This window comes from Peromyscus eremicus, chromosome 5 (genome assembly GCF_949786415.1).
Source record: "Peromyscus eremicus chromosome 5, PerEre_H2_v1, whole genome shotgun sequence".
Lineage (NCBI taxonomy): Eukaryota > Metazoa > Chordata > Mammalia > Rodentia > Cricetidae > Peromyscus > Peromyscus eremicus.
Window position 1 is genome coordinate 55,414,679 of NC_081420.1, and position 25,080 is coordinate 55,439,758.

Sequence of the window (25,080 nt, forward strand, 5' to 3'; positions counted from 1 at the left end):
GCAGTACTGCTTCAGATCTTAGCCTAAATGGAGAGATTGAAGTGTAAGGTCTCGGGAGTTGGCTATTGCCACCATGATTCTGAAAACATTAGGAAGGATCTGCCACATATTTATTCAGGGCTCTTAAAAATTAATAAAAGCCAGTTCTGCAACTCTTAAAACTATCCCTCTAATCATTTGTCACCACTTTTCATAAGCCGTGGTCTTACCTCTGCATCAGCAGTACCTCGTCTCAATCCAGCCCTATAGTCCTTACCACCACTGTATCCCTCGGTGTCCTGGCCTGAGATCCCCCCATGAAGTGAGCCCTCACTGACAGGTGTCTGTCTTGAGATGTGTTCACCACAGGCAATAGGATGGGGTAATGAGACAGGAGACTGCACATGCAATGTGTGTAATTAAGCTAATGACCACTCTAGGCAGAGTTGTTCTTGCCGGGACACATTGAAGAGCCATGTAAAGTACACCACAGAATTGTTTTCTCAAGGAACTGGAGGGGGCGCTTACTGTCCCCCAGCTCCTGTTGTGCCATGAGTTTGTGCCCTCCGCGTCGTCTGTTCCTTGGAGCCCATGCACACATTGCACACAGCAGCATTTAGGAAGCACAGTGGATGGCAAGCAATACCTAGTGCAGGTGGGACATGATGCTGCGAGGAAGCTGGGGCTGAAACAGGAGCGAGCAGAGTCAAGAGTCTAGGCTGAAGACACAGCAGCCTGGGCCCGCTTGGGGCCCTGGAGCAAGGCCCAGAGAAAATGGGAGGAATCCAGCATCCTGGTGCGTAAGAAGAGATCCTGGGCCAGCAAGAAGACTCAGGAAGTAAAGGCACTTGCCATTCAAGCCAAATAACCAGAGTTTGATCCCCAGAACCCGTGGTGGAAGGGGAGGACTAATCCCTAAAGCTGTCCTCTGACTTCTGCACCCATACTTGGGAGCACACAAGTATCATACATACAAAATTATAAAAGATTTCAAAACGAGTAAGAGAGGACACCCGTTTTACTGGAAATTGTCATTATCCTGTGTATTTGAGACAAAGTCACCACTAATAGCATATGTACCCATTTCATTTGCTGTTTGTGTTGTCACTGCAAAGAGCAGGATACAAACTCTTTATCTTGTGGACTATTTGGTTTAATAGCACTTAGTTGATTTCAACTGAGCTTTTTCCTGAACCAAAGTTCCTACTAAAGCTTGGATATACTCTTTTTTTTGTTTGTTTGTTTTATTTTTTGTTTTTTGGGGGTTTTTATTTTTGTTTTTTGTTTTTTGAGACAGGGTTTCTCTGTGTAGCTTTGAAGCCTTTCCTGGAACTCACTCTGTAGCCCACGCTGGCCTTGAACTCACAGAAATCCACCTGCCTCTGCCTCCCAAGTGCTGGGATTAAAGTTGTCTGCCACCACCACCAGGTTTACACTCAATTTTTGAATCCAGTGATTTTTGAAAACAAATCCACAAATAACTTCATTACTCATTCATAATACATCTGCCCGTTTTTGTTTGTAGCTTATTCATACTTTGGAACGCTGGTTTCTCAAAAGTTCCCATTTTTTAATCGGTGCTTCCTTTTTAAGTAAGGTTTCAAATATTTTTAACTTATCTATATTTAACTTAGTTAGGTTAAATAATAGATGTTCGTGATTTTAACTCTGGAGTTTTAAAATGAAATAGTTCCTTACATTTAAAAAAGGTCCTAAAGTATTTCTTGTGACCTGTGGAATGTGTTTCATATACTATATGATATTTAAATATGTTTAGTAATATAGACACATAAGTCACATGGAGGTAAAAGGTATAAATTTAATTGTCATCCATATTTTTCTTCAGATGAAAAACTTGTTAATGTAATCGTCTGTGTAACAACCCATACATCATTACCAGGTTCAGAAAAGCAGGTTGCCCCTGCATTTCACAATACTTCCTGTAGAGGGAAGCAGAGAACTTAGTTGGTCTTTGGCTGGCCTGTGAGTGTTCACCAACTTGCCAATTGCTTCCTTGAGATAAAAGAAAATGGCAACAGTCTCTACAGCAAAAAGTAGTGGTTACTTTCAAGGTTGAGTTTACTTCTTGACTCTGTTTTTAACATTAAATGTGGGAGGGATGTAAGCACAGCCTAACAGTCCCTTTTCTGTAGAGAGAGGACACAGCATGGCCTTTCTCTTTGCCCTCTCTATCCAGGCAGAACAAAGACTACAACTAAACCAGGGTCTTGGAAACCAGTAATTTTATCAGAAACTTGATCCTGTTTACCAGAATGCGTTATTTTTAGATAACTCACTGTTAAGTTTTAATTTACAAGTCTTATTTCCCATACAAGGAAAGTTCAACTAGCTTGTACCTCTGTGGTGCCGTCAGTAAAGAGCTGTGAAATACTTGCCATCCACAGCCTGATAAGGCGCTAACTAGCATTGGTTGAAATAACACCTCTCCTAAAGTTCAACAACTAGAATTTTCTGTGCCTACCCTGTTATTGTAAGTCACCTAATGTGCTGGCCCTTGCCTATGGTCTCCTTCTCTGTAAGATATTGGCAATTATTAAATGAACCTCAGTATGGAACTGAATTGTAGATGATGCTTTCTGGACACTTTATAGGTACCAGAACATATGCTGAGGGATTTATGTCTGTTCCCTTATCTGAAAGGTACACCATAACAAAGTTAAACCAGTTCAACTCTCCCCAGGCACTAAGTCACCAGACCCCTTTGGACAAATTGCTTAAATTTGAATGCCCGTCTTCCCAGTCTTTAAGATGATGGCAGTGATTGGTGTTTTGTAGCATTGTGGAATACAGTTGCATGCATAGAGCTATAGCACAGGGTAGGACCATAAAGGGCCTCCTGTTCTTCGTCACCCTTTTCAGTTTCCCCTGAGTAAACGGAAGAGTGTGGGTTAGTAGTCTGTGCCAGTTGAACGTGTACATGTGTACATTGTGCCTTTGGGGGTGTTTCCTAGTTGTCTTGCCCACAGACCTGCACATTGAAAATGAGACTAGAGTGAGCCAAGGGGTTTGGTTTGGTTTGGTTTGGTTTTTAAACTGGTCTGTTACTGCTAGGTCCTATTTGCTTTATATAAACGTTCTGTTTGAGGCTTGTGCCTTTACCTCTTGGGTGTCCAGCTGAAAGAGGGAAATGAAAGCTGTCCTCTCCCCTCCTTATCTTGGCCATACTTCAGACAACTAACTAGAAAAACAGTTTCGAGAAGACATTGGGTAAGAGACCCCTGAGAACTCCCTGGCAGTCTCTTTCCTAACTCTTACTGCACTGCACCCTCTAGTCCCTCGGGAGACTGTGTGCCCATAGTATTGGCCTCACTTGCATTGTATTTTAACTGATGAAGCTAACAGGACCAGACTGCTCAGTGGGTCCTGGCCTACACTATTTGTATTAGCTCGAAGAACTTCAGCAGACCTTTGACCTTACGTGAAAGTCCACCATCTCCAGGCACCTCGAGGGGTGCTGTATAAAAAGAAGTATCTTATACAAAAAGCCATCCAGCTTTAAAGCCAAGCACATGACACATGTCACCCAGATGTAACCAAATAACAAAGAGTGCATGACAGAATATAACAGTGTCCACCACTCAAAAGTTTAAAAGTTCAAAACAGCCAGATGCATCATCTTGTGAGAACCTCGTGTTTGCCTGGATATGGTAGCCCAGGTCTGTGATCCAGCACTCAGGAGGCAGAGACAAGCCTGATCTACACACTGTGTTCCAGGCCAGCCATGGCTGCAGGGTGAGACCCAGTCATAAAAACCACATTGGTAGCCTCAGGGCTAGCAGGGGCCCTTCCTGGATGAGGTGGCCCGGGGCTGTCAGTTGGTGAGTCCATTAGAGATTGTCACTGGCAGTCTCTGCTCACAGTTTTCTCCTCACTCTTCATCTCCCAGGGTTTACTTGTCCTACTGACGGATCACTTGAGATCCTCATTAAAGAGCCGTGGGTCTTCTCCTTCCTTCTTTAACGTCTGCTTATGGTTAACACCATGCATTCCCCTGCTTTCTCTCTCTCCTGTGTGCAGATTCTCTTTCCCTTGGTATTCATTCCTCTAAGTCCCAAATACTAAATAGCTTCACTGTGTGTTCTTCTGTTCTAGTGAACACACTGTTCTTGTCAACAGCTTTACTCCTGTGTTCTGTTTTTGTGAACACTTGTGTGTTCTTCAGCTTTTGTGAACATTTGTGTGTTCCCTGTTCTTCAGATGCAGTGTATCAAAATGAACTTTAGGATTTTCATGGGAAATGGCTTTACTTGTGAAACAGTTATTCATGTGTTTAAAATCTTGGACATCTTGCATGTATCCTTTTCTTTCCCGCTGCCCCAACCTTAGGCAAAGTTCTTGGTACTGCCTTGTAAGTCTTGCCTTGTTTTCCCAGTCAACTTTTAGCCACCTTCAACTCCAGACACACAGACGTTAGCAGCCTGGCTCACAGCAAAGGCATCTATCTGTCCTTAGCCTGTGGCCTTGTAAGAGTCTGTCCCTCATCCTTGTACTCTTACTCAAACCTGTGTGATGCAATATGGCATTCAAGGCCCCACAGAAACACTACCCTCAGACTCCCCCCCCCCCGGGAGCTTTCCCACCCATGGTGAGGTCAGAGGGTTGCCCCAAGTGGTACTTGCTAGCAGCACAGCTTTCTTGGAGCCTGCAAAAACTTCCTTTTATCCTCCTCACGTGGCCCGCCTTTACACCATGGGATCTCAGCTACAAAACCTACATTTTATCACCCAAGTATCTAGAATAGTGCCTTTTCCATACAAGACTGACTTTATGCTTGTAAATACTAAGAAAAGGAACTTTGCAAATTACTAGGATTAAGATGAGCCTGCTCAGCAAAACAAATACAGAAGAAAGTCCACTTCATCTTAGGTCCAACCTTGAGAAATAGTGCCCTTCCATAAAGGAAAGTCTTGGCAAAGTCAGAGGCTTGCCTCTCCTGTGTGACTTCACCTCCCTCAGGAGGGGCCCATTTCTTCCCTTGTAAAATGCAAGGCTTTGGCAGCCAGTCTTTTGATGATATTAGTGCCACATCAAGATAAGTTTAGGAAGCCGGGCGGCAGTGGCACACGCCTTTAATCCCAGCACTGGGAGGCAGAGCCAGGCGGATCTCTGTGAGTTCGAGGCCAGCCTGGTCTACAGAGTGAGATCCAGGACAGGCTCCAAAGCTACACAGAGAAACCCTGTCTCAAAAAAACAAAAATAAATAAGTAAGTTTAAGAAAGGTTCCTGTTGTGCGTTTTCATGGCATAAAATGTCTCACACCAAGTTCTTAAATTTTTTAAAACAGAAATGTCTGATGACAGACATTCTGAGCCTGAAAATCTTAACTAGGACCGGGACGTTTCAGCAGGAATAGAGCGAGCTGTGTATATTCCCTTGTCAGTCGGGGGGGGGGGGGGGGGGGGGGCGGGGGGGGGGCGGGGGCAGGAACTACTTTAGTTTTTCACTTGATTTTCATTAGCTCCTCTTCACTGCACAAAGTGACAGATTCACTGTGGCTTTTTCCTACATGCTTCTCCCATTACCCTGTTATCTATCCCCCATGCTCCTTCCCTCTGACCCTCATGGGAACCACGTTCTAAGAGGCGCGTAATTTACAGTCGTGCATGCGCTTGCCCTGCTAGGTAACTAGGCTCTTTACTACGTAGTTTTTAAACCCAGAACTCTTTATTACGTACTTTTTTAACCTGTACTCAGGTCTTTCCAAGGCATTAGTTTTAGAGAAAAGGGTCCCTGTCTGTAACTAAGCGCTAGAGAAGTAACTGAGGTAGGTTGCTCTGGCGTTCCTGCGGCCTCCTGTGGGCTTCAGCGCTTCCTGTACACGTTGCAGGCCTTTTTTGATTCAGAGCAACCTGCCCAGCTCTGGCCGCAGCCTAGGTGCGCCCCTGCCGCTGTTATCTGGAGTCACGTGAGGCCTGGCCCCGCCCCGGAGTCCTGAGGTCTGCGTGCGTGCTTGCTGCCTTTGCAGAAGCACGGAGCTCCAGCGCGGGTAGGAGGCATGGGCGCATGGCTGCCGGGCCAGGCTGAGCACTGGGAAGAAAAGCCGGGGCGCCTCGGCGGCGGTGCTGCCTTGCGGGGCTGACTCGCGGGTGGACTAACCCAAAAGGTTTGAAGGGACACTTGTAAAGCATGGTGGCTCATGATGAGATCGGAGGTCTCCTGCCCATTAAAAGGACGATCCGAGTCTTAGATGTTAATAACCAGCCCTTCAGGGAGCAGGAGGTAAGAGAAACAGACCAAAGGAATGTTTTCCAACTCCGCAGAACTTCTAAGACTTTAAAATTTCACTTTGAAACTTTTAATCGTATTAAATCTTAAAATGCGTAACTTTTTAAGCAAGCCTGAAATGTGTTTAGGAGCTGGTCTAAGCTTAAGCAGTTTTTTTTTTGTATATAACATAGCTAGATTGTGTACAGCTTACATACAAAGAAGATTTTAAATGTATATGCGTCTCTGGGTTAACATATTTCTCATGTTTGATATGGTTGTGCTTTTGTGGGTTGCCTTTAAAAAAAAATTCATTATTAAGTTTTAGGGACTGTTTTAAGGGAGGAAGTAAAAATAAGAATATTTTCCTCTCGATGCCAGTGAGTGAGTGAGTAAAGCCTGACCCACATGTAGTTAAGTTTGCCCGTGCCCTTTTTTCTCCTGAAAGGATTTAAGCCCATGGAACACTGATGCTCAGCCTGCCTTGCTTTGAAATCATTTTGGCTTTTGAAAGTCTTTATGAACATTTATGAAAAAAATATTTTATGTCATTTTATGTAATCTTAACAGTTGATTGGCACTGCATTGTATCCCTCAGTGCCCTGCTGCCTGATCGCTTACGTGGTAGAAATGGTTAAGGGTTCAGCTAACCAAATCTCTTGATGATAGTGATGGTTTTTGCCAAAATATATGTAATTGTGCATTTTAAACATGAGCAGTTTGTTGTGTCTCAAGGAAGCTGTTTCTTATACTTACGTTTGGGCTATTAAACTGCCATCTTCAGAAAGTATGCCTTTATCTTAGGGTTGATAATGAGTTTTGTTATTTGTTTGGTTTAGTTTTTCTTATGTACTTACGTTTTATAAAATGAATAAGCATTTTCTTCAAAGAGAATGCTTCATACAGTGCTATGACTAAAAATACTCAAAGTAGCTATCTTTTGGGCAATCAAGGCTGACCCTTTTTGGTTAGTGTGAAAAATGGGCTGTTTTCCTGGCCCTTTCATTGGAGCACTAAAATCACCAGGAATGGGGTCCAGGCTTTAGAACTGTCAACACAGCCTTAATGACTTCAGTGTAAAAGAGAGAATACTGTGTGATCAAAACTTGTCTTTATCTTTCTCAAAAAAATTTTTTTTATTCTTGTTTTTCTGGTTTTAACGTTCTTGCCAAATGAGAAATTATGTATAAGCAATCCAAAAGGAATAAACTTAAGACACATACTTTTTAAAGTATTATTTGATTGACTCTAAAATATGCCCTGAAATGACATTATTAGGAAAAAAAAAAAAAACTTTATAAGAAGTTCACCAAAGAGTTTCATCCAGGCTGCTGTTTATAAGTAAGATACATCCCAGTTAAGCTTAATTTTCTGTTTATAGATCTTCGGAAAGTATCTTAGGACATAAAGTGAGTGGAGGTGAATTGTGAAAACTCAGTAACTTAAAAGCCCAGGGTTAGGCAGATTTCCTAAGGTGATAGATGCATTGGCTGTCTAAACTAGATAGTCGATTAAAGATTAACCTGAGTAAACAGCATAGACTTCTGAGAGCAGATGTTTTTCCCTTCCAAGTGAACTTAGCCCTCCCAAAAGGTTGCCTACAGAAGTTCCTTGAGCTTGTAGCTCAAGCCTCGTAGCTACTTTGATTCCCAGATTGGCTGCCTGTCATTAGGGGAGAGTGGATGGTGTTAGTGTCCATGGCTGGTTATAAGCTGTTTATGTTTACTATAATAAGCTTCCAGCACTCTAAGAAGTCGCCACCACCACCATTATATATAATTAAGCCTTACCTTTGGAGATGGGGGTTGGGGAGGTATGTCTGTGTGTCTGTGTGTGGGTGCCTGTGGGTGTGTACTTTCATCACCTCCAAATATCCCTGCTGAGTCCTGTCTGGGGAGAGGTGAATGTGGTTGTAACAACAGTCTTATGATACAGATGTGCATATCCTTAAGAAATCTACATAACTAAAGTACTTCTCTTGGACCTGTAGAAGAAAAACTATTGCTTATAATTTACACAGCCCAAATTAATAACCCATGTTTCTAAAGATACAGGTTTCTGCCCGTACCTCTTTAGTGACTCTTGAGTACCTAATCCATTTCACTTCTCCACAAAAACTTGTATGTATGATCTTTTCTTCAGATAGTATCTATATCCTGAAGTTGACAGTAGGCCATTTCCAGTGTTCCATTTTTACCCTTCATTACGATTTTTTATTATTTGAATATGAGTTCCCAAGTGGTTGTTCTAACATGTTTGACATTTTTGTTTGTATGTTTTATTTTATTTTGTTTTGTTTTTTCTCAGGTCGCCCAAGCTAGGCAAGGCTGTCCCAGAATTCTTGGTGGCCCTCTGTCCAAACCCACCAAGTATAATGTACTTTCTTACCAAGCATTTTAGACTTGGCAGACTGAATAGTGACATCCTTAAAGAAGGGAGATTGTAGTTAGTTTTAAAGAACTGTGAATGTGTTTAGCCACCAAGTGCAGCCGAAAGAAATACATAAGCAAAATCTGTAATAGTGGTATAAAAGTGTTTTAGATAAATGATGTTTAGTTACCTAAGTCTAAATGCTCTAAGTCTAGTGAGAGGATGCCTGCCTGACTCTCACAGGGGCCTGGGCTAGTCTTCAGCACAGTAATAATCATAATGATAATAATTCTGCTTTTATTTTAAACATGACATAACTTTTAATTACCAAGAAATTAGTAGTTTTACAATAATCTTATAAAGACAAGACTCTATCAATAATTTTATTTAATACAATAATATCAAAATCTCTTTCTTCTTCACTGAACTGACTTTTACTTTCTCACTCCCTGGGAGGTGCACCTTTCCAAAGACCCTCAAATGGAAATTAAATATTTGGTGATTTACTGGGCAGTGAAATGTTGATGCTTTGACCAGGGAAGAGGTGCTAACCTCTAGAAGACAGGAGTCACAGCAGCTGCTCCGTGTCTAGTTCATGTTGGCAGATCTTGTTGGTGAGGTCATCCTATCTCCATTCACACAGGAGAGAGACTCTTTGTGCTGTCTTTACTAAATGGAAAGGAATGCCTCAAGCTGCCTCTGCACACGCTTATGTCACTCAGTCTGCACAGATGTGTGGTGAAGGCATTCACATATGTCCTCGTCGTACGGCGTGTGCCATTTTACTACACGTCTCAAAGGCTTCTTTTTCAGCTCATAGTGCTTTTATAGTTTAAGTTTTGCTTCGCAGTTAGTTATTTGGAGGAGGGAGGGAGTAGTTTACAACTCTGCCTCTTAAAGCCTCCAAAGTTGAATTCTCTTTGAAGTCTCTTCAGTCACTGGTGTTCCTTTTTGGTGCGTGCGTGCGTGCCCATCAGGAGTTTAGAAGCCAACATGCTGCTTGGGCTGTTTGACTCATTGAAGTTTCTACCTACTTTCAAAGTTTTCTCCCTGTTTGTTCTTAATTATAAGGGTTATTTTTATTTGATTTCCTTTCTCCTTTCTTTTAAAGTAATTTGGTCTTGTCATAGAACTTTTTAGGGGGGAAAATGGTCTTCAATTACTTCTTAATTTAATGATGATCATTTTTTGAGACAGAGTCTCTGTAGCCCTGGCTGGCCTAGAACTCCCTTTGTAGACCAAATTTGCCTTGAACTCAAAGAGATCTGCCTGAGTCTGCCTCCCAGGTGTTGGAATTAAAGGTGTACACCACCATGCCTGGCCTTGGTGATCTTAATATAATTTACATTATATATCCTTCTGAATTCACATCAGAATTATTTTATCATGTGTGACACCTGTCAAAGGCACCACATGCCAATAGTTTATGCTCCCTCTGCAGATCCATTTTTATTTCAGTAACTGTGTGACGTCCTCTGAAGATGTGTCCCATGTATCTCACACTAGCTTTGTGAAGTTCTGAAATGCATGAATGCTAACACATGTTTGCTGTGCTCTTGCTATTTTCAAAGCTCTGCCGGTTCTTAGCCCAGACAAGCGAGGCTCTGGCTGTGCCATTACAAGAGCTGGAGCCAGGATTCTAGGCCTGTCGAAGCCTAGGCATCCTTTGAACCTCCCCTGCCTGGGCTTGAGCATTTGTTGACCCATTTCAGTGTCAGACATGTTTGAAGGTTGTTCTCCAACTGAAGTAGTTAAGAATGGAATCACATAATCCTGGGACAGGAATGAAATGTTGATTTCCTTAAGCTCTTGTTATTTGGTATTGTTCTAGTTTAACGTGAAGAACAGCAGTCGTTTTTTTAGTTCCCTGTCTCCTTGTCTTATACAAACACTGTTTTGTAAGAGGGTTTAATTTTGTCTGGGCTTGTATGAAATCATTACACCTCAACACATATTTATTGTAATCTGCTTTTGTTTTCCCAGGAGCCAAGCAATAAAAGAGTTCGCCCTCTAGCTCGGGTCACATCCTTGGCAAACTTAATCTCTCCCGTCAGAAATGGAGCAGTCAGGCGCTTTGGTCAAACCATACAGGTAAAAAGGAGGGTGGGTAGGAGGAGTGTACTTAGGATGCTTTTATAGACGCCTAAAATTTGTTTGCCTTTGAGCTGTACAAACATGTTTGCGTTGTTATACCACAGTGTTTGGTTTTGATCTGCTGGCGGGAATATCTTACCAGACTAGTGTTTGTATAAGCTGTGTTCACTTGGATCCTTTGTCAAAGGCTCCTCTTAGACCATTTCATTTCCCCAAAACTAAATGGAGTTGATAAGTAGTTTTACTTGTTAGATTAAAACTTAAATGATTGTTTTACATACTGAGAAATTCTCAAAAATGTGTTACAATTTTTTTTATAATTTTTTTAATACAAGATAATTGTTGTAGCCTCCAAATCTCATTTTCTCTTTCATTTGCCTCTTTTAAGTCATTTACCCTTCGTGGTGACCACAGATCTCCAGCTTCTGCCCAGAAGTCATTCAGCAGGTCTACAGTCCCAACACCCACAAAGAGAAGAAGTAGTGTGCTATGGTCGGAGATGCTAGACATCAGTATGAAGGAGTCCTTGACCACTCGAGAGATCAAACGTCAGGAGGTATGCTGGCTCTCAGTATTCAGACCATATTTATTGAGTTATGCCAGGAAAGAAAAAGTTTCTAAATACAGGTCTTGCCAGAAGAAATAGAAACTAACTAATGCCTAGTTTTTTTATTTGTTTGTTTTAATTTAAGCAATTATTCATAGCCACCCAGTCCATAACAGTTTATAGTGGGTGGTGCTCATCAGATTCAACAGTTAGTAGATAAGTGATAGGAAAAAAAGCAAACGTACTTGAGAGTCCATCCTGAATTAGAATTTTCAGACCAAGTCTCTTAAAAAGAGGCATAACATCAAGCAGTATAAATGTCAATTACATCGTTTTCATTTCTGACTTCTGCTATTTCTGGATGTTTTTAGGCAATATATGAATTGTCCCGAGGCGAACAGGACTTAATCGAGGATCTCAAGCTTGCTAGAAAGGTCAGTAGTCACTTTACACACACCAGTCCTTACAGATGACATATCACAGCTTCTAGAGGGTGGTTTCTTAACCTTTGAAGTGGAAAGTAAAAGTGTTTTACATCTCTGACTCGAGAATAAAACACAGCTTTTCAAAGGTGACCACTAGTAAACCTTTAGGGGTGAACGTAACTGTAGTGTCTCTCCAGAATCTGTGTCCTTGTATGTAGTTACTGGGGTGCACTCAACAACAGGTTGGTCAAGTGGTTTCTTCGCTCAGTCTTTGTGTGATGTATTTCTTCCCCTCCAATAGGCCTACCATGACCCCATGTTAAAGTTGTCCATCATGTCAGAAGAGGAACTCACACACATATTTGGCGATTTGGATGCTTACATACCTCTGCATGAAGGTCAGCTTGGCTCTTAATTTCCATTCATCTCTGAATAGAACTAACACAAGAATTTTAAGTTAATAAGAATGTGGAACTCACCGGTTCTTTTTCAATAAGTGTATCATTGCTCTTTTTGCTCTTGTACACTCAGATTTGTTGGCAAGAATAGGAGAAGCAACCAAGCCTGACGGGACAGTGGAACAGATCGGTCACATTCTCGTGAACTGGGTAAGCAAGTCATCGTATATAACAAGCAGTGCTGCAGCCTGTGACATCACTCAGAGCAGTTTGGTCGTACCACTAGAGTCTAAAAACAAGACATTAAACTCCAACAAAGTTGTGGTGATAAGAGTTTATAATCTTGTAAAAAAATACAGAGCTTGATTGTGTTACTGCTTACAAATAACATCCCTGATTGAGCAAAATTCCCATAGTGCTATGCTGCTTATCATCTGTTGCAATCTTTCATGGGCATGCTTGAGTGCCTATTGTATGCCGGGCCTTGTTCAAGGAGGATTCCTGGGGACTCAGTGATAAAGGTTGTTTCTACGTGTATGACTTCACAGGAGAAGGAGCAGGCCCATAGAGTGTCAAGATTGTGAGGAGTGTGATAGAAACAACTCGGATGACTGGGAACACAAATAGCCAACATCTTAGTGAGACTTGGAAGTAGTAGCTGAGTCTTTTGTGGTTTGTGCCACCGCCTGTTAAGCACCTGGTCCTAACGGCACTGTGTCACCTTTGTCTTTGCTCTCCAGTTACCAGGCCTGAATGCCTACAAAGGCTACTGTAGTAACCAGCTAGCGGCCAAGGCTCTTCTGGATCAGAAGAAACAAGACCCAAGAGTCCAAGACTTCCTCCAGCGCTGTCTGGAGTCTCCCTTCAGTCGGAAACTAGATCTTTGGAGTTTCCTAGATATCCCTCGAAGTCGCCTTGTCAAATACCCTTTACTGTTAAAAGAAATCCTTAGACACACTCCAAAAGACCATCCTGATGTTCAGCTTCTGGAGGAAGCAGTAAGTAATAAATGAGTATTTCAAGTTTAGCATAGCATGGTACTCTCAAATCTCATGTCATCAAAAGACTTGAGTTTTATTCTGGTTCCTTCCACTGTCTGATGGCCTTGAACTAGTCACCTACCTAGTGTGGCTGGGACCAATTCCTCATATGAATAATGAAGAGACCAACTGATTGATTTCTCGAGTCCCTTCCCACTTTAGACCCTGTCCTTCTGTGTGAATGTTTGCTCTGGACGGAGGGAGGGAGGTTGATATACAGCAGTTGCTTCATCTGGTTTCATTTTCTTCATCATTTTTAGGTATTGATAATACAAGGGGTTCTTTCTGATATCAACTTGAAGAAAGGTGAATCCGAGTGTCAGTATTACATCGACAAGCTGGAGTACCTGGATGAGAAGCAGAAGGACCCCAGGATCGAAGCTAGCAAAGTGCTGCTGTGCCATGGGGAGCTGAAGAATAAAAGTGGCCATGTGAGTGGATTCGAATATGAACCAGGAGGAAGCCGTTACTTTCCTCTTCCCAGCCTGCTTAATTTTCACACATAAATTATGAGAGGCAGGTTTGTAAAAATAAACCTGCTGCTTGCAGGAAGGTTCCTGATTGTTTATGTGACCAGTTTTGGTAAAGCAAGCATTTGGTTCTGTAGTTGCAGAATAAGTAAGACTGAAATGCCTCGGCCAGGAATCCTTCGTGTCCAGTTGTGAACTGTAAGCCAATGTGTGTGGCTGGGGTCTCCTGTCCACGCTTCATAAGGTTTCATAAACACACACCTCAGGAAATGAGTGTTTTATAGTGATGCTAGTAGTTTTAGCACCACTCAAACTCTTCAGCAGATTAAATAAAAGCAATTTTATTTTTTAAGTATTAATTACAAAAGAACCTTCTGGATAAGGAGTCAGGAATGGTATTTTTGTTTTATATGTGCTTTCCAAAAGTTGCATTTATAAGTTAGGGGTTCTTTAAGAAAAAGTTGAAATCCAGCCTATCTGATATCTATCACAGGCCAAATTGTTCTGTAAAGGCTTAGCTTGTGTAGACAGAGCGGAACCATGAACACTGTAGCAGCATTCATACAGTACTGGAGTTTCAAACCTGTTTCTGCTGATTCCAGGTCTTTGAGATTCATCGTGTTTACTCAGCTGTTGCCCAACCTGCTAGTGCAGCCCAATGAAAGAAAAGAGCTTTAGGGAGACTGAGCTTGAGTGCTCCAAGTAAAGTCTGCATGGCCTTGAGACCACTGTTTTATGACGCCATTTTTAAAGGAGAAATCGGAACACTCTAAATGTCAAGTCCAGTTCTTTAACAATCAGGTTCCTTATTTAGGAAGTTTTGGGTTTTTTCTTCCTTTCTGCAGAAACTGTACATTTTCCTGTTTCAAGACATTTTGGTTTTGACTCGGCCTGTCACACGAAATGAGCGTCACTCCTACCAGGTTTACCGGCAGCCAATCCCAGTGCAGGAGCTGGTGCTGGAAGACCTGCAGGATGGGGATGTGCGCATGGGTGGTTCCTTCCGAGGGGCCTTTGGCAACTCAGACAAAGGTAAGCAAGAGGTTCTAGAACAGTTACACAAAGGATCCGGATTAGATGGGGAGAGGAGGGTTGAAGCAGAACAGCCACACATTTGAAGCCAACCTAGGCTACAGAGTGAGACCCATCTCGAAAAACACCACCAAAGAGAAAAACAAATGTACCTAAATGAAATTAGACTTCACCCTTAAGAATTTTAAGAATAAAACCATTCCCCAGTCCTGTACTGGCACAAAATTGAGTTGGTCAGGGACCTCTGGCTAGAGGCTGTCTTTAAGAGTGTGTGTGTCACATAAACACTAGAACTTTCCTTAAGACTGCATGACCACTTTCTTAGTCTTGATTCCCTTTTTCTCCCTTCAGCTAAAAACATCTTTAGAGTCCGCTTCCGGGACCCCTCTCCAGGCCAGTCCCACACACTACAAGCCAATGACGTGTTCCATAAGCAGCAATGGGTCAACTGCATCCGTACTGCCATCACCCCTTTCCAGCGGGCTGCCAGCCCCCTGGAGCTTCAGGGCCTACCGGAGCTCCACGAGGAGTACGAGGAGAACAACCCATCAGTTGGGAATCTCCAGGCCCAGCGAAGGTCATCCGTGGTGCCCGGGTTTACTCAGGTCGACGATGAAAGCGTGCTGGAATGTGGCTCCAGTGTCCAGACGGCCGAAGACACCAAGAGCGTGAAGGCACCTCGAGGCCAGCCTGGCTTACGAAGAGCAAGGGACAGAGCCCAGTCAGGCGGAGGCAGAAAAGAGACTCTGGTGTAAATGTGTGCTCTCTGGTGGGAGGCTGTTTATTTATAAATTTGTACAGTTTTCTCCTTGTAATGGGAGCATCCTAGGGTACTCTGTGCCAGCTCTGGTGTGTTCTTGGTTTGGGTTCTCTCTCTCACTCTCCCCCTCCCTCCCCTCCTGTTATTGTTCTTGTCTTCGTTGTTAATGGCAGCTAAAGATACACAGATTACTGTTAAATTGCAGACTTCAAAGGGCTATTTTCATGGATTATTTGGAACATACCAACCTGGTATTTGGTATCAGAAGAAATATGTATGAAATTAGTGTTGGCCTGACTAGAGGCTCACCATGACTTTCCAATTCCAACCAAATGTGATATTTACAGTATTTGCCAAACTTAAGTTTTGTAAATGCTGAAATTCTATCAGTGTTCCTTGTTAAATCTCAAATGATGAATGAAATTTTAATAATGACACCTACAATCTACATGGAAGATTTTTGAGTTTGAAGTATTTGAGTATTTACAGTGAAGCACTGCTTCCTTGGAAAACCATCCTACAGCTTGGTGTGTTTTCCGTTTTTTATCAACTGGAATGCCTTCTATCAGTTTTTCACTGCACATTCCTCATTTTTCATTCATTTATTCTGCCAACTATTTAATTTTTTATTGTAAAGTAGTTTTTAGTATTTTCTTTTATTTTTTTACATTGATGCCTTTTTTAAATTGGCATGTCCTTAAAGTTTTTCCTCCTGATTAAAGTGTGTGTGTGTGTGTGTGTGTGTGTGTGTGTGTTAATCGTATTAATTTTACTAAGTGAAACCAAGCCATACTGTTGAGCCAGTTAAGAAAACTGCATTTTTACAGTGTATCATGTTGGGGTAGTAAAGACCCATGAAATGACTTAGTATGTTCTAGACTACTGAAAGAAACCACAAGAAGGACTTCGGGGAAAGTTTTGGTGTTGTTTGGAAAGCAAGAGAGAAGGCAGGAGACTGGAATAGTGAAGAGAAGGACAGGGGAAAGGAGTTAGCCTAGAATGAAAATGTCTGACTGAACTAGAGGAGCGGAGACAGGAAAAGCCTGGCTTGAGGGTGTGTAGGAAGTTGTAGAAGGCCAGAGGGGGTGTGAACTGTATTTGCTTTGGTTTCTCATACCTGCAAATACTGAATTGGAAAAGAAACTGTAAAATGTGTTGGAAATTTGACCATATTAGGTTAAAACCAGATTGGTTTTCTTCACTTAAAAAAAAAAAAAAGCTGGTGATTCTTCATTGCAAAGTATTTGTGTTTAAATGGGGTCGTGCTCTTTAAAGGAGGGAGGAGGACCGAGGTTCCGTGTTAGCCCAGATTTATACTGGCAATCAGTTCAAGTCATTGTTAACCATCATGTGAAATATATCTCCAGTGGAAATGAAAATTGGAAAAGGCTGTACATAGATCAATCAAATGATTTCTTTGTATAAATGAATTATACAATTAAAAAAAAAAGCACACACATAATAACCCCAAACATTTCTTGCCTGGTTGATATCTTGTGGGGGCGGTCAGTCCACTGGAACATGAGGATTTAGCTAAGGGGGTAGATTGTGCAAAACTTACAATGGTTAAGGAAATACCAAATCCTTTCGAAATTTGTTGATGGGTAAGAAAGGACAGTAGTTTATCTTGTGAGTCATGTGATCCTAAAGGACACAGTGGAATCAGAAGTCACCATTGTATTTCAGACAGTTGACCATATGCCCATCTTCTGAATACAGTAGTAAAGCAAATAGCAAATGTCTTCATTAATTTGGTTAATCCTGGATTCTGATGTAGGTGTCTCAACGTCCTCACTTTGGAAATCCAGATTCAGAAGTGTCTCTTATACCTGTGGTGTGATCTGTAACAACCGCAATCACGAAGGCACTGGTCCCATCCAGGGTATCATGGAGTTTAGTTCCTGTCAGAGTGGTCTTGTTCAGCTTCCCGAGTTAGAGAAGCAAGTGCTTCAGATGGTGTAATGGAATTATGTTTTATCTAAAGATGTCTTGCTTTGGTTCCCTCAAGGGAACAGTAATGACATGAGCTGAGGATTCTCAGGAGCGGCCTCTGTTGGGCAGTATTCAGTGACTCAGTCCTCAGACTTGTCAGGGCATCACCAGCAGTCAGGGATGCTTTCAGAAATAAAAGTGACTAGGCCTCACTCTAGCCCACACACCATTTCACTAGATCCAGATATCAGAAGAGAGAGCTGACCATGGGTTTTTATGGTTACATAAGGCCGTTTTCATTCAAGTATATGTAATGATTTTCTGAGACAGTCTTTCTGGGTATCCCTGACTGGCCAAGAACTCGCCATGTAGCCCATGCTGCTTCTAAGCTTGATCCTTTTGCCTCTCCTCCTCGAGTGCTGGGATTCATGTCACCACACCCAGCTCTGATCATGTGTTTTCAAATGTTCCTTCCTAGTAATGCTGATGCTCTGATGACCTAGCCAATCCCTATACATGAATGATAAATAATACCTTAATGTATCTGTCTCCTCGCATCGCCTTAACTTGTTTAGAATTGAAGCTGAGGGGTCTGATTTCTTCCCTAGCTACTTCCAGTGAGTTCACTTACTGTAAGGCTAATCCCTTCCTAGGTGCTCGGTGCTCCGCCAGGGTGTGCACACACAAAAGCTGTCGAGCAGTAGTTTTGATCATGGCATCACCAGGACACCCAAGAATCAATTAAGACACTTCTGACCTGATGGGTGTTGGGTAACTTTTGTGCTAGCTAAGTCTATTTTGTGTTCAATGTTTTGAGTATGCAAATCCAACACAGTACTTATTTTCAGATATATAAGCAAGGTGATAGCTCCGCCTACAAATCTAATGTCCCTTTGTCCAGAGAACCTAGTTCCCCTGAGAGGAATGTACTAGAACATGAATCTGAAGGATTCTAGATCTGAAGGAAGGCTAGAACTTCTGAATGCAGAGATTTAATTTCTACATATCTCAGCCACCTCCAGCCAACCACAGGACACAGACCTCACATCCATGCCATGTTCTAGTTTTCTTCTCTGTCCCTATGATTAGCACCACAAGCAAAAGCAACTTGGGGCTCCTTACAAGTCACAGTCCACCATCATGGAAAGCCAGGCCAGGAGCCCACACCTGGAGGCAGGTACTGAAGCAGAAGACATGGAGGAATACTGCTTGCTCACTGGCGGACAGGCTAATCTGATGGAGGCAGTCCTTCAATTGAGGTTCCCTCTTCCCAGGTGACTCTAGTTTGTGTCAAGTTGAGAGAAGCTAACCAGCACATGGTTACTCATATGCAGTGATAACTTAAAATCACTTAGGACCTGTTTATCTTGACCCTTTCTCCAGGAAAACGTGTAGCCATACGCACACACCCACACAACTTAAGAACCTTGGGTATGCCCCAAACTCCCTCTGAACTCATGTTCAGATCTGCCCAGGTCTGTCCTGGTAGGACTCTGGGAACCTTTAGAGTTAAGGACTTGTCTTGCCCATAGTTTATCAAAGCATTGCCCTATCCTCACTTTGTAAATAATTGTTTGAAATCTATCACCTTCCACAGTCAAACCTCTTCTAAGTCACTTGTAACACATTTGACTGTTCTAGATAAAAATTTCTCCAAGATAACATGAAAATACATTTTTCTTATTTTGTAAAACTGAATTCGATGCCAATGTCCTCCCTCTGCTGGGCTGCTCAGGGGTTGATAAATGTGGATCCGAAGAAAGCTTTATTCTCTCCCTGGCCACGAGACACAGTCTGGCAACTACAAGAGCAGGAACTGTCATGGAGCAGGAACTGATTTAAAAGATCTGAGTAAAGCTGAGCATCAGTTAGGATGAAATTACCGTTGATGAGAACATGTCGATGTCCAGTGTCATAATTCTTTCAAAAATGAATTTTAAGCCAAGGAAATGGCCCAGTGAGTAAAGACACCTGCCACTAAATGTGACAATCCGAGTTGTTTGTTTGTTTTTATTATATGCTTTTTTAAAATTTTTTATTCATTTTACATACCAACCACAGTCCCCCCTCCCATCCCTCCTCTTGTGCCCCCCCACCCCCACTCCTCCAAAAGGATAAGTCCTCCCATGGTGAGTCAACAAAGCCTGGAACATTCAGTTGAGTGAGGCAGAACCAAGGCCCTGCATCAAGGCTGAGCAAGGCATCCCGCCATAGGAATGGACTCCAGAAAGCCAGCTCATGCACCAGGGATGGATCCTGAAATGAAACATTGAGGGGTTTCGGTAAGCCCTGTTGTTAGCGTTCACGCTCACTTCTTGGAGTCCTGGCCAATAAGCAGGTAATACCTTGGCCCACCCAGCGTCCTGACAACATCATCCTATGTAAACTCCCCTCTAAGAAAAGCCCCCCTCCCCCTCCTCCTCCTCCTCCTCCTCCTCCTCCTCCTCTCTCTCTCTCTCTCTCTCTCTCTCTCTCTCTCTCTCTCTCTCTCTCTTCTCCTCTCCTCTCCTCTCTCCCCTTCTTTCCTCTCTTCCCTTCTCCCTATCCCCTTTAATAATAAAACTGTTCACGTGAGTGCCGCCTGCATAGTGAGTCTTTCCCCCGGGTCCCACCCTCTGTGACCAAAGCATGGTGTGTCTATTTCTCACTGGCCTAGGACCCCTCAGCTCCAACCCACAAGGTCTCTCTCCCACCCATTTTAAAATACAACACCTGTACTCTCCAGTTGACTGGTTCCTAGAGTCTTTGACTGTCAGAGTCAACAAGCCTGTCAAGGTGGTTTCCTGGTGCCCACATTGGCCACTGGTGGAGAACAAACTGTCTCAAGATTGGGGCCCCGCAGTTCTTTGCCTGTCATCCCTCCAGACCCTGCACTCTCCCCAGCCTGTCCCGCTGTGTAGAGTCCCTGGCAACTTTCCATTGTGAGGTCCTCCTCCCAACCCTACTTCATTGGGTCCAAATAGATAACCAGCAAATGGCCTGTTAGGTGAGCCCCATCCTGGAACTGCTCTAGAGACAAGCAAACGTCCCACCCTGTGTCTCCTCTGCTGCCACCACTCAGGACTTGAGGACTAGCCTCCTAAATCTGTGCGTCTTCCTCTTCCATCTCCCTGAGCCCCCCCATCTTGAGCTCTCACATCTACACTTCCATCCCGCTTGTGTCCGAGTGCCCCAACTCCTCCTGCATCCCAACTCTCCAGCCGCTCCTACACTCAGTGGAAACTCACCGTGCCTCCCACTCCAGAAGCCTACAACCTTCCAAAGACAGTTCCTCAGCTCCGGTCTCCCAGCAGCATATGCCTGGCTCCCTTGTGGGAAGATTTCCTCTTGTCTTTTGTGCCTGCATATTCTCGGAGTCCTCCTTCCTCCCCAGCACCTTTGCTTGGCCCCTTTTGTGAACTTATCTCTTGGTATTCATGTGCTGAAGCTTAATGGCCAGTTTGATAGCCTTAAGAAAAAAGGCCTTTACAGGGTGATTCAGGTCATTCCTTAAAAGCTTGTGAGCCAATGAGCTGGCTCAGTGGGCAAAGACTCCTGCTGCCAATCTTGAGCTGAATTTAATCCCTGAGACCATCATAGTAGAAGAAGAGAACCCACTCCCACAAGTAGTAAGCGCACACGCATGCGCGCTTGAAGACCTGAGTTCATATCCCCAGTGCCCATGTAAAAAGGCCAGGTGTGATGGTGAACACTGATGAGCACAGGAAAGGAGGAGACAGGAGGATCCATGATCCAGCCTAGCCTACCTGGTGATTCCCAGGTCCCAATGAAAGACTCTATCTTGTAAAAAGGTGAACTGTTCCTGAGAGACAACACCTGAAGTTGACTTCTGGCCTATACACACACACACACACACACACACACACACACACACACACACACACCTTGAAGGAGTTAGTGTGTTCACCTCTGTCACTCCTCCATATACTTATTCCCGTATGGAAGCATCTGGAAAGCAAACAGCAGCCCTCCACAGCATCAGGTCTGTTTGCACTTCGTCGACTGCCTCCAGAGTGATAAGAAACAAATCTGTGTTCTTTATAAATTATCCAGTCTCCAGAATTTTGTAACAGCAATACAAATGAATTAAGTAAATGTATAAACTATAGGGCACCTAGACAATATTATTCAGCACTAAAAAGAACTGAGCTAGCAAGATAAGAAAGCACACGAAGAAACAGAAATTGTATGATCTATCAGGGGTCCGAAGCCAACTGGAAAAGGTCACTGACAGATTTCAATTGTATCCCACAGCAGACGAGGAGATCTATGGAGACAGTAGATTAGCGGTTGTTTGGAAAGTGAAGGGGACTGGGCAGAGAATGGGAGGTTTATGGGATAGAGGAGTGTTCTACATGATTCATTTGCAATGGTCAATATAGAACTTCTCTAATTGGTCATATGGAATACTCTTCACCAAGTAGACCCTCATGTAAACCATGGACTCTAGGTAATGATAATGAAATAAGATAAATCTGTGTGTGGAAGCAAATACTTCCATAGTGCCAAGGAGGCTGTGCATATATGTGGGCAGGAGCATATAGAGATTCCCTATACTTGGTACACAATTCAGCTGTGATTATAAACCTGTTCTTGAAACATAATCATGTGTGTGTGTGTGTGTGTGTGTGTGTGTGTGTATGTATGTGTGTGTGTGTGTGTCCATGTACAAAGATCGATGCTGAGTGCCTTCCTCCATCCCTCCACCTTATTTTCTGAGAAATGGTCTTTCATTGAACCAGAAGCACACTGACTTGTTGGTCTGGGTGGTTAGCAAGTCCCATGTATTTCCTATCTGTGCCCCTCTAGCACTGGGATTACAGACATGTGCCATCACTGCTTTACATGGGTGTTGGAGACTGAACTCATGTCTTCGTACTTGTACAACCAGCATTTACCCATTGGGCCACCACCTCAGCCTCCAAAAGATAGTCTATTTTTAACAAAAGAAATGATCCAGACTCAAAAACCATGTGTTTTTCCCTCAACTAATACCCACAAACTAGAATAACGCGATATAAACTCTATAGGCAGAAACTGAATGTCAGTGCTCAGCAAGGTGGTTTGAGCCTGTCCTGGATGTCTGGGTCCCAGCCTTCACTCTCTCATGGCTCCCAAGCGAACACTGTCCAGAGGATCAGAGCCCCAGGGCCTAACCCAGGCAAAGAATCTGATAGAACAGCCAGCAGGCACTGGCCATCCTTCCATGTGCAGAAATCTGACTGGACTTGTTCTTCAAGGCAGAGGACAGAACAACGCGGGGGGGGGGGGGGGGGGGGGGCCCGGACGACAGGTTTCCTGAGAGTCTCAGAACAGCACTCCCTCTGGGTGAGGAGACCCAAGACTCCCTTCATCCTCCACCAGCCAAGGCTGACAGGAGTTGGGCTGTTTCTGGCTGACCTGTTCTGACAGCTTTTATGTCTGCTTTGGTGTTTCCCTCCTCTCCCTTGCCTGTGAGGGAGAGGGAGGCAGCCATCTCACTGAGGTCAAGGGCACCTTTTGGGACTGGACTACATCAACAGCACAGCCCTGTCCCCCAGTAGAAGGCCCGCATGGTGAAGTCATGAGCCAGCAGGCTGCCTGTCTGTGGTGGGATGCATCTCTCTTCTTGCCGGGCCTCTGTCTCAGCCCTTCAAACCTCACCTGTCAGTTGAATGTGACTTGGGAGGTTGGCATCAGGATCAGGCCTCTCGGGACACCTGGAAAGTGCTGCAGGGCTGGAAAAAAAAAAAAAAAAAAAAAGAGGCTGTCTGTTATCTGACATTGTTTACCTCTGCCAACCTGTGGAGTACAGGCCTGCTGGTCCCCACATCTCCCCACCCAGGGCTCAGGCCTGAACAAGTCTCTCTCCTGGGGTACCGCCAGGTGTGAGCTCAGCTCTCAACTCTTCAGCTCCCCACCCTGGGGGCCATGGATATTCTGTGAGGAATTAGGAGGAGGAGAGCATTGTAAATAAGCCATGAGGGAGAGGGAAGCAGGTGAGGTTGGGCTGACTCCAGACAATAGGGAAGGAGGTGTAGGGCAGCAGACCACGGCCTCCATTTGCTTCCCCTTTTCTGTCTCATCTCAGATGTGTGTTAAGTGCCCTCTGTACACAGGACAGAGGGGAGAGGTTTAGTGGAGTCACTCCCCTGAAGGAATATATAAGCTAAGACAGCAGCAACAAAGCAGGCCACGGGGCAAGCTAGGCAGGCTCACAGACTGAATATTAGAACGAGAGCACAATGTATCACTTTTCCAGCCAATCAAAGGCATGTAGAATTGCATTTCGGAGGTGGCGGAAACCCAAAACAGCTTTTAAACTTTCTGGTCCCAGCAGGCCTGTGAGCCCTCACGTGCTCTTTTCAGACCTCCTCTGGTCCCAGCAGGTAGGGGCCTCTTCCAAAACAAAGGGAAATCATTCCTGGGCCTATAAATACACATATATGCACTCCCTGTCTGAGAGCAAGCAGGGAGGGGTCCAAATTTACGGAATTGCATTTGCCTCCAGCCAAGGAGCACGAGACCATCATTTCCACGATGGAAACTGTTTTGGGCATTCTCTTTTGTTCTGACATGACAGGCAGGTCCACCATGGTGGAATCACTCCAGAACTTTCTGATGAGTTTCTGGGTGGCAATAACAGACAAGAGCAGCTGCTGGCTTCACGGGATGACGAATGTATTGTCTGAGATGATTCTAGAGTCCGAGACTGGTAACTCCAGCCAGGCGCAGGGCGTTGACGGTCCTACAGTTTTTCTTATTCTGTTCCTCCAGGCTGGAAATCCATCCATGCCACTTCTCTGCTTCCCACTGCCCAGTGAGCTACCCAGCCCTCAGCACCCAGCTTCCCCGAGTGGGCTGCAGAGCTCGTCACTGCCTATGCTCGCCCCTTCTCACCCTGCCAAGGTCTCCATGGCTACTCCTTCGATCCTACTTTTCAGGCAAGGTATTTCTTCTACTAGTCTACACGTTTGTAGGTCTTTCTGGATTTCCTCCTTACTATTTTTCCTGACTTAGAGAATACGTTTAGAACTGTTCCTTGAGTGAACCGCAAAGGCTACATGGTGTTAGTTAGCTGTGCTTTAACAGGAGTTTATATTGTAAAGAGCAAGCTGATCAAAGACTCAGCCTTTCATACCTAAGACGACCCTATGTAGCCAGGCAATGGTTCCCAAGGACCCCAGCTCCAGAGACTTGTGCACCCCCACAAAGCATTGGGGCTAACACATTAGAATAAGACCAACAGCCGGGCAGTGGTGGCGCACGCCTTTAATTCCAGCACTCGGGAGGCAGAGGCAGGCGAATCTCTGTGAATTTGAGGCCAGCCTGGTCTCCAAAGCGAGTTTCAGGAAAGGCGCAAAGCTACACAAAGAAACCCTGTCTCGAAAAACAAAAAAACAAAAAAAAAAAAAAAAAAAGAATAAGACCAACAGCACGTGGTAAAGTGACAGTGTAGTTCCTGAGGCCAAGTCATAAAAAATGTTGCCACTCTTGCTTTAATTCTCTACTCTGGAGGAAGCCACCATGTCATGAAGACACTCAAGCTGCCCTATGGACAGGTCTTTGCCAGGAGAAACCAAGGCCTACAGCAGACAGCCAGTACACACCTCTGTGAGGAAACCCAGTCAAGCCTTCAGCCAATGTTGTCCCACCCACTGGTGCCTCAGCTGATGCTCATGGAAGCTGTTAAAATGGAAATCACCTTGAGGTGGTGGTGCATGTCTTTAATCCCAGCACTCAGGAGGCAGAGGCAGGCAGATCTCTGTGAGTTTGAGGCCAGCCTGGTCTACAGGCTCCAAAACTACACAGTGGAACCTCTCTCTGTT

At 44.0% G+C, this 25,080-nt stretch overlaps 1 protein-coding gene across 2 annotated transcripts in view; it reads left to right on the forward strand.

The window, feature by feature from the left end:
• Net1 (neuroepithelial cell transforming 1) overlaps window positions 1-15,553 on the forward strand; it is a 31,508-nt gene extending 15,955 nt beyond the window's left edge. Inside the window, exons 1-10 of one of the 2 annotated variants that reach the window (XM_059263469.1) lie at window positions 5,948-6,219; window positions 10,558-10,665; window positions 11,057-11,224; window positions 11,587-11,649; window positions 11,942-12,038; window positions 12,172-12,248; window positions 12,779-13,036; window positions 13,339-13,509; window positions 14,394-14,580; window positions 14,932-15,553. In XM_059263469.1, the coding sequence (XP_059119452.1) occupies window positions 6,127-6,219; window positions 10,558-10,665; window positions 11,057-11,224; window positions 11,587-11,649; window positions 11,942-12,038; window positions 12,172-12,248; window positions 12,779-13,036; window positions 13,339-13,509; window positions 14,394-14,580; window positions 14,932-15,335 (1,626 nt within the window). In that variant the 5' untranslated portion in view covers window positions 5,948-6,126 and the 3' untranslated portion in view covers window positions 15,336-15,553. Of the gene's footprint in view, window positions 1-5,947; window positions 6,220-10,557; window positions 10,666-11,056; window positions 11,225-11,586; window positions 11,650-11,941; window positions 12,039-12,171; window positions 12,249-12,778; window positions 13,037-13,338; window positions 13,510-14,393; window positions 14,581-14,931 lie in introns of those variants that run through there. The other variant, XM_059263468.1, reaches the window with a different exon arrangement.
• The last annotated feature ends 9,527 nt before the right edge of the window (window positions 15,554-25,080 follow it).